General features: G+C 35.1%; 1 protein-coding gene across 4 annotated transcripts in view; it reads right to left on the bottom strand.

Moving 5' to 3' along the window:
* The window catches only part of pde1ca (phosphodiesterase 1C, calmodulin-dependent a), a 57,779-nt gene that overhangs the window by 1,297 nt on the left and 39,243 nt on the right, over nucleotides 1-17,239 (bottom strand). The window contains exons 7-18 of one of the 4 annotated variants that reach the window (XM_079862862.1): nucleotides 16,898-17,038; nucleotides 15,526-15,626; nucleotides 15,313-15,441; nucleotides 14,300-14,401; nucleotides 14,017-14,137; nucleotides 11,786-11,867; nucleotides 11,582-11,705; nucleotides 10,198-10,370; nucleotides 8,792-9,130; nucleotides 5,937-5,993; nucleotides 4,219-4,340; nucleotides 1,119-1,197 (exon numbers count right to left, since the gene is read on the bottom strand). In XM_079862862.1, the coding sequence (XP_079718988.1) occupies nucleotides 4,267-4,340; nucleotides 5,937-5,993; nucleotides 8,792-9,130; nucleotides 10,198-10,370; nucleotides 11,582-11,705; nucleotides 11,786-11,867; nucleotides 14,017-14,137; nucleotides 14,300-14,401; nucleotides 15,313-15,441; nucleotides 15,526-15,626; nucleotides 16,898-17,038 (1,443 nt within the window). In that variant the 3' untranslated portion in view covers nucleotides 1,119-1,197; nucleotides 4,219-4,266. Of the gene's footprint in view, nucleotides 1-776; nucleotides 1,198-4,218; nucleotides 4,341-5,936; nucleotides 5,994-8,791; nucleotides 9,131-10,197; nucleotides 10,371-11,581; nucleotides 11,706-11,785; nucleotides 11,868-14,016; nucleotides 14,138-14,299; nucleotides 14,402-15,312; nucleotides 15,442-15,525; nucleotides 15,627-16,897; nucleotides 17,039-17,239 lie in introns of those variants that run through there. The other 3 variants (XM_079862863.1, XR_013820150.1, XM_079862861.1) reach the window with 3 other exon arrangements.

The following is a 17,239-nucleotide window of genomic DNA, read 5'->3' on the forward strand; positions in this document are numbered from 1 at the left end:
TGAAAAATGTCACATATGCAACATGGAACAAGCTTGCCCCCCCCCCCCACCACACACACACACACACACACACACACACACACACACACACACACACACACACACACACACACACACACACACACACACACACATTACAGTCATGTCATAGTGGTGACTTGTAAATGTATGTATAATAATTTGCAAAATATCAAAATATATCAGAAAACAACAACAAATTATAACTCTGACAAAACTACATATTTTGTATGTATTTCAAAATGTTTATAAAAAAAATATTCACAAAATATATATCATAAAGTTGTGAGGAGAAGTTTAAGCATCAAGAAAAATAAAGTGAAAATGAATGAGTCTCTATGGCCCTCTATTGGATATATGTGGTCATTGCAATTTCTTTCTTTAATTATAATTTCTAAAGTTTTTCCACAAACCAGCAGATGTCAGTATTCTATCCCTAACACATAGAGCAATGTCCAAAAACTATTTAGATTTAATTAAGATCATCATTTAAGTGATTTTTTCTTTAAAATATCTTTTTTCATGAGACAATTTATGGCCTAGTTATGTAATTGTGCAGTAAATAGTTAAAAAACTTCAAAATTTCCACAAAAACACAGCATAAATGTATAGTTGAGAAGTAAATAAAAAAAATGATATATAGTTTTCCATATAAAAATTTATATTTCCTTATGTAATCGCTCTTTAAAAGTTTGGGGTCATTTTGACCCCAAACAGCTTAAGTGTTGTCCTTTTTTAACAGCGATTAAGGGTTAAAAAACATCTAGATACACTACAGTAATAAGAATCTTCGGGGAAACTGCAATGTCACAATGCAAACAATCTTATTGTATTGTCTTTATGGAAGATATAAATATAGATATATTTTCTTCTTTTTTTTTTTGATTTTGGGTTGAACTGAAATAACATCACTTAACTACAACATCACTGCAGAACAGACCTATTGCTGTGTGTAAAGCAGCCTGAAGTGTGTGCAGTGCTATCGGTGGGGTCAGGGTCAGGGTCAGGGTCAGGGTCACCTCCCCCGTCTCAGAGAGATGCTCTGGAGATGTCTGGCCTTGCTACGGGGGTCTGCTGGTTTGCTGTCCTCTTTCTGCGGGCGGGAGGGCAAGTAGGACTTGGCACAGTAACTGGGTTTTTTACTGTATCTGACCAGGTGGTATTTGCGGCGGGTCGTAGCTGCAAAAAACAGAGAAGAATCTTAACGAGGAGGCTGAACTATTCGTTTCTGTACATTTAAAAACAAAGGTCAAATATACCAAAAATAAAGACTCAAACTCATCATCTGAGCCCTTTGAGTAAAGATTTATTGTCACAAAAGTGCAATTAAGGAGCATTGAAACAAGCATGATCACATGACCACACCTGCCTAATGATTTGATATTTTTCTTTTTGAAATAAAAAGTAATGAATGCATCAACAGACATTAGTGTAGAAAAAAAACAAAAAACAAAATTAAGATAAAATACAATCTCATGACAAATTATACACTGGGAAGTAATAAAAAGGTAAACGAAACAATTTGTGTGTATATAAAAATGTCCAAGAGAATGTTTGACTGCAGTGATGCAGTACACTAGATGGCCAACAGATGGCTGCACAGTACCATATGATTCATGTACTGCTGATCGGAATATTCTTTTATGAAAATGTTCTGTTTGAGTGACGGTGAAGTTACACTGTACGTGAGGATTTCAGACCAAAAAATAAATAAAAAATAGCTTAGTTTTGACACAAACAGAGGTTTCCTGACAAACACGTATGTACTCAACTAAGCTGAACACGTGACAGTTACTACAAAGCCGACGTAAACACTCATTAAGGCAGAATCTCATTGTGCCATATTTACTCATCAACTTCAATATTCTATAAATGTAAAGCAGTTCACCTAAATAATCTCACATTCTGAGCCTAAACAAGGTTAAAAAGGACTGATATGATATGTATCATATTCCATTTGTTAGTATCACAACTCTCACTACATGCTTGATTTCTGCATAAAGCAACATATCACCAACTCTAAATCAGGATCCATTTGGTAACACTTTATTTCGATAGTCCACTTTAGACATTCTATAAGTGACTTTGCACTTTATTTTGATGAACAGACATTCTACTGACTATAAGTAACTTTGCAAGTACGTGTCAACTTATTCTATTAACCTGAACCCTAACCTAACAGTCTACTAATATTCTAATAAGAGTAAGTTAGCATGTAGTTGCAAAGTTACTTATAGTTAGTAGAATTTCTAAAGTGTAACCAAACATTTTATTCTTAGAGTGAAGAACATTTTAAAATTCGAAAGAAAATGTTCCATGGATGTTAAAGGAAGGTTCTTCATGGAACCATCAATGACAATAAAGAACTTTTGAAGGGGAGGGCCATTAAAAAAAATGATATCATATATAATATTCATATTTTATAATGGCACAGTATCAACCAATCAAATGAGCTTTGCAGAGTTCAGCAGCACAGCTGTGAAGAGCAACATGCAGACTGAACTTGAGATTTTCCAGTAAAAAAAGAAATCTCTCAGATCTGAAGAGAACGTTGACACAGAAAAAAAAAAAAAGGTCAAGATATGATTCATGACCCAAAACCAAGGACAACTAAACAGGAAGATGAACACGACACAAATGACAACAGAGAATAACTCACAAGGATCAGGAATTAATAACAGATTTAAGGCAATAACGCTTCTTTATCTTTCTTTCTAACCAATGACTAAGTATGCATTGAATGATGGCTTGCAGTGACCTCCAGTTAAATGACGTACAGACATTATAATCATCTTTGGTTGAGGCAACAGAGACATTTACACAGGATTTCGCTGCCTATTTATAACAGCCTATATTAGGAGGCCTTTACTTTTTTTTTTTTTTTTTTCGTTTTACATCATTTTTGTTTTCTACATTTCTACATTAGTTTTTATGAAACTAATATACAGAAAGATTCACATGAACAGGCGCATTATACTGTGTGTGACACACTCTGAGAAGATGGCCGGCACAGACAGAGACATAAATACCTCGCTAGGACAGTGAACTAAAGACTAATATCAGCATGCAGCATCTAACACATCAAGATGCTCGTGCTCATACTTTATTCTATTTCTTCATTTACCAGATTAAAAAAAAATCCCTTTTTAACTCTGTCAATTCTCAGAGATTTTGAGTAAGCATGAATAGTACACCCTTCAACAATTCATCTATATTGTTCATACCAAATTTCCCTATAAACACTTCATAAATAATTTAATATTTTATATACATCAAATACAAAAATAGAAGAGAATTCAAAATACAACCTAATGTCAAAATAAGTACATTTACTACATTTTTAAGGTCTCGAAGAGACGACAATGGTTGCAGAGTGTTGGGGGAAAAAAATTGGCCCAATAGATTTGGCTCATATCAGAAAATCTGATTTTTTTTTTTAATGCATACAGTGGGGTTCAAAATTCTACAGAATTTGTTCAATTTAATGCAAAAAAATATATATTTAAAAATTATAATGTACTAAATATTAACAATTTGAATTTCACAATATCCAGCTGATATAGATGCATGTTGTGCATACGACAACATAATTTGAATATTCTATCAAAATTACGCCGTATTGTGACAGAACTGATTATTTGTGTACTCCAATGAGTTGAAAAAAATCTTCTATAATCAAAGTGACATTGGTAAATGATAATGGATCGTTAAACTAACCATCCAAACCCCCAATCACAAGAAGCTCCTGAAAAGCATATGAACAGCTTCGTACAGTATCAGCATCAAAACAGGATGACAGGAACATCAAATCCACAACTTACACAAACAATGATAAAAACAAGAGGTAAATGAACACTAGTTCTGCAGACATTCTTTGACCGCGTTGAAGGTGATGTGAGGGACTGAAGTTCTCCCTCCGTTCACTGTCTGTGCAGGTTTGCCAGATGTTGCGCCGTCCCCGGAGGAAGAACATCAGGATGGTTTCCACAGTCGTCTTCATGTGTGACAAGAGTTTCTAAAACCCACCGCACGTCTCTTTGCGTTAACAAAGTCTCAGTTCTCTGATGGCCTTGTGCATCTCTGAACCAAAAGCTGGCAAACATCCTTAAAGTCGGATGTGAATTAAAAAACGAATATGAAGATTGTCCATCAGAGACAGAAAAAAAAAGAAAAGAAAGATGAATAATAAAAAAGAACCACCAGGTGACAGCATAGCACAGGGTTTGGAGTCCTGCAGAAATGGAGCTGCTAGTTTGCATCAGGTGCAGATTCTGCCGGTGAAGACGAGGAGATCCCACAGTTACTGTGCTCGTCTTCAGAGTCTGCAGAGGAGAGCAGATATTTGGCACATTTAGAGCTCTTGTTCCACAGCTCTGACTGATGTCTGACAGGGGAATGAGGCGATACGACAACTCTCATGCCATGAGCTCAGATGGAGGGAATTGAACTTATTTTGATGAATTTGATGAATGAACTGGTTTCTCCTTATCTACTGTTTGCTGCTGGATTCATTATGACTTTCGATTATGAATGTCGTTCCAAACCCACATGATTTCCTTTCTTTAGTGGAACACAAAAGGAGTTATTTTGTAGAATGTCTTGGCTGTTCTTTCACACAACAAAAGTGGGACTAAAAGCGCCAAAGAAAGCACGGAAAACTATTAATCATGTAGGACATGCAGCAAACAATGATTGAATGAATGGTACTTTATATCTTGGACGATGGATCTTGATTTGGTACAGTATGTTTGAAAGCACTCCTGAACAAGTACTTTTTGTCCTATTTTCCAGTTAAATGTATATATAAACGTCCTTGAATCAAAATACGCCATCGTTCAAAATACTCTTTATAATTAATTTTTTTATTCAGCAAGGACGCATTAAACTGTTCAAAAGTGACAGTAAAGAAATTTATGTATAAAAGATTTATATTTCAAATAAACACTGTACTTTTGAACTTTCTATTAATCAGAGAATCCTGAAAAAATGGTATCACGTTTTCCACAAAAATATTAACTGTTTTCAACATTGATAATAATAATAAGTGTTTCTTGAGCAGCAAACCATCATATTAGAATGATTTCTGAAGGATCATGTGGCACTGAAGACTGGAGTAATGATGCTGGAAATTCAGCTTTGCATCACAGGAATGAATTACATTTTAAAATATATTCAAATAGAAAAGACATATATTTCAGATTATTTTTGATCAACTAAATGCAGCGAAAGAAAGTCATACAGGTTTGGAACAACACAAGCAGAGTAAATGGTTTCCTTTTTGAACTATTGCAAGAATGAGAAATGCAGAGGTGAAAGAAAATCAAACCAACATAATGTGGGGTTATTTTGATGAGAGGAATGAACCTGAAGTGACTCTCTCCTGCAGATAGCGGCTGAATCCCAATTGACATACTATCTATCTGTTCTACCTCCCAAATCATAATAATGTTGAAAAAAGTATTGCCTGGATAACAAACTACTTACATTAGATTTTTAGAGGACTGTTTTAATGGATGTTTTTTGGACCAGTGTGACTCCCAAGATGATAGTTTCTCTGATGCATTATGGGAGTGCAATTTTATGATGCTGTAGTCAGTGTAGTACACGCTGTCCTAACCATGTGCAACACAATAAAAACTCAATAAAAGCTCTTCCATAGTAATTTGAGTTTATGTTCTAAACAAGAACAAGACGATCTGTGCGCCAATTAGTTTAGACTTCTGTAATAATGATCTGGGTAGCTCCGCCCTCAGTGAAATCTCATTGGTCAAAACATCAGATATGTCCTCATTTGCAGTAATTTTGGTTTTCAGCGTGGACATATTTATACGAGTGGTTAGAACACAGTGTTCATTGTATAAATTAGGATTCAGCCACTATGTGATGCCATTAGCAGTTAAAGGAGATGATGGTGTTACCGTCTGATCTCTTGCTTTCACTGTCGTCACTGTCAGGTGAGTTCAGTTCCTCGTTTCCTGACATTCAGATAAGACACGAGTCACTAACCGAGTCCGCTTAGGGCATACAAACAGACAAACAAACAAACAAAAGAAAAGACGAGCGCTTTTCTAACATAAGCACCTATTTCGCCAGCTACACTAACTATTTAACAGCATTATTGCAAGTGTGCCCTTAGTTGTTGTTTTTTTAGCTACAGTAAAATATGAACATAAATGCATATACAGAATTCAGAATACTGTAGCACACAGTGCTTTCAAACCACAATACAAGCTACATTACAGAGTAACATACTAGTAAGTAGTATACACTAGTTAGTACACTAGTTTGAGGACATTAAAGGCCCCGATATACTTCAAGCAAAATCGAAGAATGAACTGGTCTGACATAATTTTGAACAAAATCAGGCCAAAACAAGTCAAGTCAAGTAAAGTCAAGTCAAGTATATTTGTATAGCGCTTTTCACAATACAGATTGTATCAAAGCAGCTTCACAGTATTAAATCAAAATAACACAACAGGGTTTGGTTCTAGTGGAAAAAACGTCCACGTTTGGTAAGGCTGATCAATAGTATTATTGATTGATTAAATTAAATTAAATATCCCCAACTGAGCAAGCCAAAGGCAACAGTGGCAAGGAACCGAAAAACTCCACCAGGTGACCTAATGGAGAAAAAAAAAAAACCTTGGGAGAACCCAGGCTCAGTCGGGGGCCAGTTCTCCTCTGGCGTTTATGAACTAGAGGCCGGATTTAACTGTAAGATTAAAAGTATTATATGAATGCCTGGCTGAAGAGATGCGTCTTTAATCTAGTTTTAAACTGGGAGAGCGAGTCTGAGCAACGAACAGTATCCGGAAGACTATTCCAGAGTTTTGGAGCTAAATGTGAAAATGCTCTCCCTCCTTTGGTGGATCTGGATCTCCTAGGTATGACCAAAAGCCTCGAATTTAGTGATCTTAAAGAGCGCGATGGATTATAGGGCGATAGAAGATCCGTTAAATAGACTGGAGCTAAGCCGTTTAGGGCTTTATAAGTCAGTAGCAATACCTTGTAATTAATACGGAACTTTATAGGTAACCAATGTAGTGATGATAAAATCTGTGTTATATGATCATATTTTCTTGATCTAGTTAGTACTCTAGCGGCGGCATTTTGGACTAACTGTAGCTTGTTTATTGAGGATGCAGGACAACCAGCTAATAAAGCATTACAGTAATCTAGTCTCGAGGTCATGAACGCATGAACTAACTTTTCTGCATCAGAAACTGATAGCATGTTACGTAGCTTAGCAATGTTTCTAAGGTGGAAAAAGGCTGTTTTTGTAACATATGAAATATGATTTTAAAAAGACAGGTTGCAGTCTAGTATAACACCCAGGTTTTTTACTGTAGAGGATAAAGTAACAGGACATCCTACTATGTTAAAGTTGTATTGTGAGAGGTTTTGTGGGCGGTTTTTTGAACCGATAAGTAGTACCTCTGTCTTGTCTGGATTTAATAAAAGAAAATTACGCGTCATCCAATCTTTTATATCTTTAACACACTCTGTCAATTTGGATAATTTAGCGTTTTCATCCATTTTCAAAACAAACTTCATATCGGGAGTTTGAAAAATTATAGTAGAAAATGAAGGTGTGATTCTAATCAAAAGTAACACTGTCACTGTTTTTTATGTTTAATACGGCAAAGCTGCTGCTTTAAAGCAATCTATTGTATAAATTGCTATATAAGTAAATGTGACTTGACTTGACTGGAGTGCCGAATTGCAGAGCTTGTGCAAACAGATTCACATCATATGCTTTCTTAACTGCTGTTTTCTCACTACTGTTATTTTTGTTGTATTGTGTTGTGCTATTGAGATGAAAGCGTGCATGACATTTTTACATCTAAACGGCACACTCAGTGTGGGCAGCGATGGGATGTTCGCTAATAGTATACCGCTGGTCACGTATTTTGAACTTCTTTTCACCTTTTAAGCAAAGAATGAAAAAGAACTTTGCCTTGAGTATATCGGGCCCTAAACAGTAAACTACACATTACATGGCAATCTATACACCATACTGCATACTATAAATTGTATTGTATACACTATAGAGCACACTACACAACATTGACCACTCTGTATAAAACACATTATGAGAATAAGAATTAGAGTGCGCTACAAGTATACTAAAAACTATTAAGAACAAAGCCACCTTATTTCCAACATGTAACAGTTTGGATGCGACAGTGCTTGGTTACAACACAAACAATGACAATGTTAAGCAAGGAAAAAAGTGGTAAAGCAAGTATAGTACAGGTTATGATAGTGATAGACTGATATATTGGCATTGAAATATTGTTTATCAGCATAGTACGATAACAGTTCCATTCTAAAATCTTTTTTTTTTAATCAATTTTGAGGAAATGTTTTAAATTAATTAGGAAATATAAAATTAAATTATTAAAATTAAATAAATAAAAATTATTTACACATATAAATGTAAAAAAAAACCTAAATATTATATTGTTTAATATTCAACATAGTATTTTTAATTATTATTTAGCACTTTTTTTTTTTTTTACTTCTGCTATCATCCAGACAGTCTCTAGATATCGAAATTGGCTTTGGCCATTATCATAACCCATATCAGTCAACCACTAGTTTATGTCATGTATAATGTAAATCAAAGGTCAAAGGTCACTCTAAAGTATCAGTCAGTACAGGTGTTTTGGTTAGGACACAAAAGGCACCACATTTTGTTAAAAAATATGAACATATTATTGCAAATAACAGTATATAATTGTAAAGAACTGTTGTAAACTTTGACACTCACCGTTGAGTGCTCGCAGACTGTTGTCCGTGTCACTGGGCTCTTTGGCATCAGATGCTGGTGTTTGAGCCCCATTCACCCCCCCTGGGTCTTTATTGCCCTCTTCCTCTCTGGGCTCCTTGTTATCAACTGCAGCTTTGCTTGAGTCTTCTCGATCTGTCTTTGCATCCTTCTCTTCTCTTGTGTCTTCCTTCAGTTTGTCTTGAGAATTCACACTTGAGTCCGTGTTGATTTTGTCTTCTGTTTTAGTATTAACATCTTTGCTGTCACTGCTGTGTGTGTCTGTGTCCGTTTTCTTTTCTTTCTCCTCGATCTCTTCCTGTTTAGCCTTCTCTTCTAGATCTAACACACACAAATGCAGTTCATTATTACTGAATATGGGCAATAGCATATGTCGTCGCACTATCAAGCTTCTGTTTGGATACACTAGTGGTCATATATGGTCAAATACTGACACATTTTTTTTCATGTTTTTGAAAAAAGTCTGAAAAAAAAAGAATATAATTTTTTTGTACCAAATGTCTTTACTGTAACTTTGATCAATTTAATGTGTCCATGCAATTTAAAAAAAAAAAAAAAAAAAAAACCTTTACTGACCCCAAACTTTTGAATGGCAGTGTACATAAATAACAAAAAGGAAATAACAATACATTCAAAATGTTAAACTATATGATCCACTCCAGAGTATTCTTTGATTTGAGCCAAGAGTTCAGTCTGTGATGTACAGTATAGATCTTCTTTTGGTCAAACGCTGTTCAAATTAACAGGTCAGAGTTTAACAATCTTTTGGAATATCCTTGCATTTCTCCTCTCCTACATTTGAATAAGTATGACTAGAAATGAACGAAACAGGATGTATAATGTGACAGCAAGTTAATGCTACTGCCAGAAAACATTTTTTTTTAAAGAGAAAGTGTTCCTCTGAGATCTGCGGTCACGTCGTATGTCACTCCACAGTCATAATTTAATATTACAACATATTTTATGTACGAAACATGTGCCAAATGGGGATCAAGAGTCATGCTAGGAAGATTTATGCTTGTTTATTGGTTAAGCTTGAATCTTTTATTTATATTGAATTCATTTATATTTCTGAGACTAGATTTCTACAAGACGAGTAGTGCTTGATCTTGCATACTAAGGTATTGTGAATGATGTGTGGCTGCCCTTAGTCTCAATGATTTTCTGATCTCTAGATATGGCTTGGATCCATCATCAGCTGTAATTTGATGTATCATTTATGTATGTTCAGCATAAGTTACAAGCCAAATGTTAATATTTATTATTAGGGGTTTGTTTAAATCCCCAACCCTTAGTCTGAGCGCCAGTAAGCAGCACTAATAATTTACAGTGCAACATCTCGATTTATCTTGATATGAAAGGGTTTTTCGGGGTGTGTGCGTTTCTACCTTTGGCGGCTTGTGCTTTCCATTTTTCCCGGTTTTTATGCACTTCCTCGTTCCAGGTGACTTTGAAGGTCTTAAATTCGACAGCGTTTATGGAGCAGTTATGGGAAGTGCCGCCCTCCGAACCAGTGCTTCTCACACTAGACCGTTTCCCATCCGACGGGATGTTATTCAGACTGCACAAACACACAGAGAAATGGTTTATTTAGCTTATTTAGTAAATGTTTGTCTTTGGATTATATGAAAGTACATCACTTTTAAGTGTAATGTCATTAGTTGTCAAGCTGACGAAGGATACATTTTGACCAGTCGTTTTCATTTTTGATTTAGATCAATTTGCTAATAACTCATTCAGATTGATTTGTTAACCTCTTTTACTCACTGTCAAGAGCCGACTTAAAATATTTTTTTCCACAAAGTTTCGATTTACACAAGAGCAATATCTTGTTGATACAATATTTTTGATCAGAGCAGATCTACAAAAAATATAATTTCACTGTAGAAATTGACTTTGAAATTGGGAAACAGAGGAAACAGTATCCGTGGCATGTTGTTGATTACCACAGAAAATTATTTCCAGTCGACTTTTCGGACTTTTAAACTGAAGTACAGTACTGTAATTCCTGTGGCTGGTTTTTGCTCCATTAAAAACAGTCCATTTCTGCTTTTTGTTATGTGAAATTACTGGCTTTACATGGTCATGAAAGTACTTTGATTTAATTTTGGATAGACAAAGCTAATACGTGACTCTATCAAACCAATCTCAAGTTAGCATGTATACTAATTCTTGTGTGTATTTTTTATCTGTGTATTGTGTGCAATACCTCACCCTATAGACTTCTGTTGTAAGTTAATTACTGTACACATGACTTTTGCTTGTTTCTACAAACTGAAGGATGATTTTAAATCATTTTCATATATACACTAGCTTTCAAAAGTTTGGGGTTGGTAAGATTTTCTAATGTTTTTGAAAGAAGACTGAAATATGCTAACCAAGGCTGCATTTATTAGATCAAAAACACAGTAAAATCAGGAATAATGTGAAATATTTTTACAATTTAAAATAACTGTTTTATATTTGAATATATTTATAAAATATAATTTATTCCTGTGAATTTTCAGCATCATTCTAATATGATTTGCTGCTTAATATTTTTGTGGAAACCAAGATAATGTTTTCAAGATTCTTTGATGAATAGAAAGCACAAAAGAATAATTTATTTGAAATTGTTATAAATGTAATGCTTCTTTGCAGAGAAAAAGTATTCATTTGCTAAAAAACAAATAAAAAATACAGACCCCAAACTTTTGAATGTCAGTTCTTTAAATATGGAGCTTTGATAATTTAATAGTGCAGGGCTGTTGCCGCCCATTCAATTGTCCTCACCTGGAGCGCCTGAATACGGCCAGGCCAGAAGAGGGTGAGGCCTCTTCGATCAGCGGAGTCACTATTTTATCAATCATCTCTGTCAGCACAGTGAAGGTGGGCTCCACAATGAAATCAATGAAACCTGTTAGAAAAGTGAAACACAGCATTATAATACAGGGCATACCATATCCTATTAATTCACACACAAGCCTGATCACTCACCGATCTGAGACTGGGCCACCATGGTAGACTTGCGGTCACATAAAGGAGAGAAAGAAAGTCCAAGCTCTGCCTCCTTATCACCCTGTAACATAAAGTAGAAGAGCACAAGCACCAATTAGCACTGGTTAGCATTTCTGATTATGAAAGCGGTTATTTAATAGATTTGAACATTTCTGGTAGCACTTTATTTTATTCCTGTTCTGCATGTACATACTATGTACTTATTATAGTTATTATAATAAGTGGGTAATAGTTCTGAGTTCTGAAACTTATTGTTTACATAGCATATTGACTTTCATCATGAAGATCAAGAACTTAGACTTCTCAATATATGACCCCTTTAGTACCTGACCAATCCAGATGAAATAAAGATTTTGGTTCATTGCAATTCAACTGGAATCCCTTGTGTTCAGCTCAACTGCATTCTCATTATTCCTCTGAATCAGCCCATAACACTTCATTTGCAAATATCATAGATAATCCTGAGAAACGATAGCTGTAATTATCTTTGCTATGATTGTCTTTAAGCCAAATAATAAAGCTATGACCTCTAAAGAAAATAAGCTCTTAACAAATTACGTTCCACAGGATGTTTTGCAAATCACACCTTTCACGGTCATCACCAATTTCCTTGAGCAACGCTGAGCGATATTTCATCCTAACCCTGAAATTACAATTATAATTTCTGTGGGGTGATTTACCTGCAATGAACTGATCAGTTATTAGCCTAAACATCAATAAATCATAGATTCAATTTCACTCTTGTAGGAACACCAAGATGGGACCGGTGAGATATCAAATCAGACAATGGCAAGTTAATTGGTATGGCACTATAGGAGAGATAATCATGTCTGAAAAACACACTGTTAATATCAGAATTAGATCCGTTTTCATTTAGCAAGGAAACTGAACTCTACCGCATTATATATTCAATCAAACAAGAAAGAAAACTCTGAATGACTTTTTCTACATCTTCATAGAGATGCAAAAAAGCTGATGGAATGAAGTGAAGCAGCCGAGATTCAAATGTTGAGGTTAGAATGCGGGAAATGGATGTTTAGAGGAGATTAATGGGATTTTTACAGTGGCCGTTACAGGCTTGGAATGCTAAATAAGATTAAGACTCAATCTGAGATTAGATCAGAGTGCTGATGACCACAGAATGGGAATATGGACGATGAAATGACAGAGCAAGAGAGAGAGAGAGAGAGAGAGAGAAAATGCTCACTGTATGATTGAAGAACTATAAAGATGTCTACGGGACACTGCTCTCAGCTTCAGACAGCACGCCCACCGGCCATTCACGATGCATATTGCACACAAAAATAGCAAGAGCTTACTCAAAAGCTCAATCTCCAGTCTGATTGTGAACACAATTTCCAGGACTCGGGGTGCACAGGGTTTTTATAGGCCCACTGGGAAACAAAGCTGTGTTTACAAGGTATTGGTCTGCTGCAATGATGAGCACTTTCTAGGAAGAACTAGGATGGATTTGCGGCAAATTAAATTCAGATCACAGACATTTAGAGTTCAGTTTGAGGCATTTACTTTGTAGATTTTTGTATAAATTATTCAGCATTTATTCTTGTCAAATCAAAAAGAAAAATAAGACAATGTATTTTGCAAAATGTAAAAAAAAAAAAAAAAAAAAAATTTTTGCAAGTTCACAGTAGTTTTAAGATAATTACGGGCATTTTGTCCTCAAATTCTAATTACCTAAATGCAATAAATAAATAAATAAAATTCTCATCACACTGTTACAGTGATAAAATTATCCTGGACACATTTCTATTATTAAAATAAGCATGCATTACATGAAGTAAAGCAAATAATACCATATGTATTATTTACCATATGTAGTCTATTTAATTGATTTAATATATATATATATATATATATATATATATATATATATATATATATATATATATATATATATATATATATGGTAGCAAAATTGGAGGAGTGGAATCAATTATTATTAATTCATTCATTCATTAAGTAATTATTTATTATTAATAAACTGTTAATAATTTAAGTTATTAAGTTATTCATATTTTAATTACTATATAATTATTTCATTGTTAATTTGTTAAATTATTAATTAATATTGTATAAGCATATTATATATATATTCAATATGACCCAGAATAAGTTTGATAAGACGTATATGCTTATATAATTAGAATATAAGATTTAACACTGAAATCCCAAGGTGTCGGGACACTGACCTGTCTGAAGAACTCCTCCAGCAGTGAGGTGGTCCAGCGGTGGTGCATGTTCCAGTTTTTGGCAGGGTGGCTGATGTCAGCGGTGTGCAGTAACAGGGATAAGGCCTTGGGTTTATCAATCCTGCAGAGGACAGAGATGTTCAGCCCCTCAGAGCTGTTATAAACACTCTGTCCAACCTCTCATTATGTGGATATGAATATCTGTAGATGCAGAAATGTTTTCGAATGAACAGTGTGTGATTATCTTCCTCCTCGTTACCCTGATGTGTGTGACCACACTTACGCTTCTGGCTGCTGCAGGAAGTTCTTCATGGCTTTAATCTGCTGGAAGTGACAGGACATGTCGGTGGCCAGGACCATCTCGACCACCAGGGCCCTCAACTCTCTGAGAGAAAGAAAAGTTTTAAGTACTACTTTACATTCAGTAAAGAACTCTCGTCTTATCAAGAACCAGTTTTGATGTACATGGTTTTTGAGTTGATTTAATATTTTGATTATAAATGAATAAATATATTTTGATTTGATATACATTGTACACTCAAAAATATTTGACCTTAATCTGGCACAGAACAGATCACATATTTAATTTCAGTCATACAATAATTTTCACGTGCATTTACGGCATTTTATGTAATATGGGTTCTTCATGTAGGCATATTAGTTAGTTATTAGTTATTATAGGTTTTATAAAGCAGGGGTTTTCAAACGGGGGTCTCCCAGAGGGTCCCATGAAAAAGAGGAAAATAGTGTTAAAAAAACACCAAAAATGTTTTCATTCTGCTTTTAACATCTTGGTCAGAAATAATGAGATTAATAACTATTTTATTCTACAGACAGTCATAGTTTTATGTTTTTTTTCTTCCCTTATACATCTAAAAGTGCTCTACTAGTAAAAAATTTAACTTAACTTAATAAAAAAAATCTGATTTTTTTACACATTTTACATAGTCTATTATATTCATATATTTAAATATACATTTAAAGTATATTTTAATATAAATATATTAAAATTTAAATATTTTATAATATTAATTTGACATATTTATCATGATATATTATTCACATGATAAATTGAATATTTTATACATGAAAATATATAGCAACCTTTATTGGAAAAGAAATGGATCCATTGCAAAGGGATGATTTTATTTAGTGGTTTATTGCATCAAAACGTTTGAAAACTCCTGCAATAAAAGCACCTGAACTAGAAAATAAGTTCATTGTGGAACTTAAAAATGTTCTCCTCAAGCAAGATTACTGATTTAGCTGATTTGAGGTTTGCAAAACGTTTCTAACCTCCAGTCATCTTTCGACAAATTGTAGAGGATGTTCATTTCATCATCTTCCTGCAGGAGGCGATATGCAGCGCTCACGTGGTGGTTTTCCTGTACTGCACGGTCATTGTATAGGATGGCTGTGTCGGATCTGTAAAACACAAGTTCTGTTCAAGGCCACTGATGTATTGGGTCTGCTGAACTGAATGATACTGGAGTTGACTTTCAATAATACCGGGTCTGTATGTGGAAGTTGTTGGTAGTGCCAGTGTGTTCGTAATCGTGCACAGCCGCGGCAAACAGCATAGCGAAGATCTCTAACTCAGTTAACCAATTCTGGAAGAAGGGAAATAAGAAAAATGCTAAAGAAACAAGAAAATCCCTCTAGATTTACAGTTCAATTCTGATTCACAAGCTTGATTCGATTACGATTCTTTTGGATACATTTCCGCTATAATGTCCAAATCAGTAACTTGTCTTTGTGAACTATTCATTAAAAGTCATAAGAGTCGGAATCAGACTCCACTGCTTGCCCTGTATATTCTTGATTCACTAAAAAGGACTGGCTCAAAAGAGTCATAAGTTCAGGAATCAGACTACACCAGTTACACTATACATTTTTGATTCACTAAAAAGCACTGGCTCAAAAGAGTCATACGTTCAGGAATCAGACTGTACTGGTCACACTATACATTTTTGATTCACTAAAAAGGACTGGCTCAAAAGAGTCATACGTTCAGGAATCCGACTGCACTACTCATCCTGTATATTCTTGATTCACTAAATAGAACATCTCAAAAGAGTAATTTGTTCATGAATGAAACTACACTGGCTGTGTTGTAATGTTTGTTTTAAAGTGCAGACTTTGAGGACAACTCAATAGAAAGATGTTTTTGTGCCTAGCGACCACCCTAACAATCACACACCAAGGCAAAAACCACTCCAAACACCTTTTGTGTTCAACTTTCTTCAGAAAATAAAAAAAAACACACTTCATTATCAGACAGTTTAAAGCCCCATTCTGTATTCTTCTATGAATAATAATATCATTCTGCTGAACTGAAGATAAGCATACAGGAAATTAAATTATATTAGTTCCTTATTCTTCTGCACATATATTCTTCTGTGCATAACATTATCTTGTATTAGAACTAAATCACCAAAGAGCCAGAATAACAAAAAGAAATCATCAGTGGTGTAAATGCTAGGGGGCAAATAATTTGTCAGAACGCCAGTGTGAAGTCCACACATCATGGAGAGGTTAATGAGCCCGCTGAGGAAGTGACAGGAGTGTGTTTTGAGGCGTCGAGGGAGATTAACTTCCTATCGATTGGTATATGAGCGGCATCATGAAGCGAGAACGGACCGTTCTGAGGGCCCCAACCTCAATAAATACCTCAAGTGCAGTGTCAGGCTTAATAAAACATACTTCAACAGCTCAGTTCAGTAGAAATAATAATAATAAACAACCGAGGGGACTCGATGTACATGATTATTTTACCCAAGTACACGTAAAGATACACAAATCCCCGATGGCAGGACTGTTGATTAAATTCATACAGCATAGGAGACTTTTTTTTGAGAAGGCGGTGCAATTCTGGACTTACAACCATGCCGGTCTTGAGCAGAAGGTAATGCACTGTCTGGGTGACGTCGGCGGCGTGGATTAGGTTATGGTATGGGTTTCTGTGTTTGCTGTAGCCCACCTCCAAGGCCTCCACAAAAGACACCAGAGCAGAAACGGGGATCTGAGGAAATGCATAAAAAGGCCTTAAAATCGGCATGAAACAGAAGTTGCGATAGCTCCCTATTCTCTCGTATTTCTACGTGAAACTGCTTCTCAAACAAGAAAAAATTTAGAGGCGAGACTTGGTTTTGTCAATCAGGAATTGATTGGATTGTTGGACGGTTGTGGTTTGCTATTGGTCGATCTCATGTGAGTGACAGGT

This window comes from Squalius cephalus (genome assembly GCF_949319135.1).
Source record: "Squalius cephalus genome assembly, chromosome: 25".
NCBI classification, from domain to species: Eukaryota; Metazoa; Chordata; class Actinopteri; order Cypriniformes; family Leuciscidae; genus Squalius; species Squalius cephalus.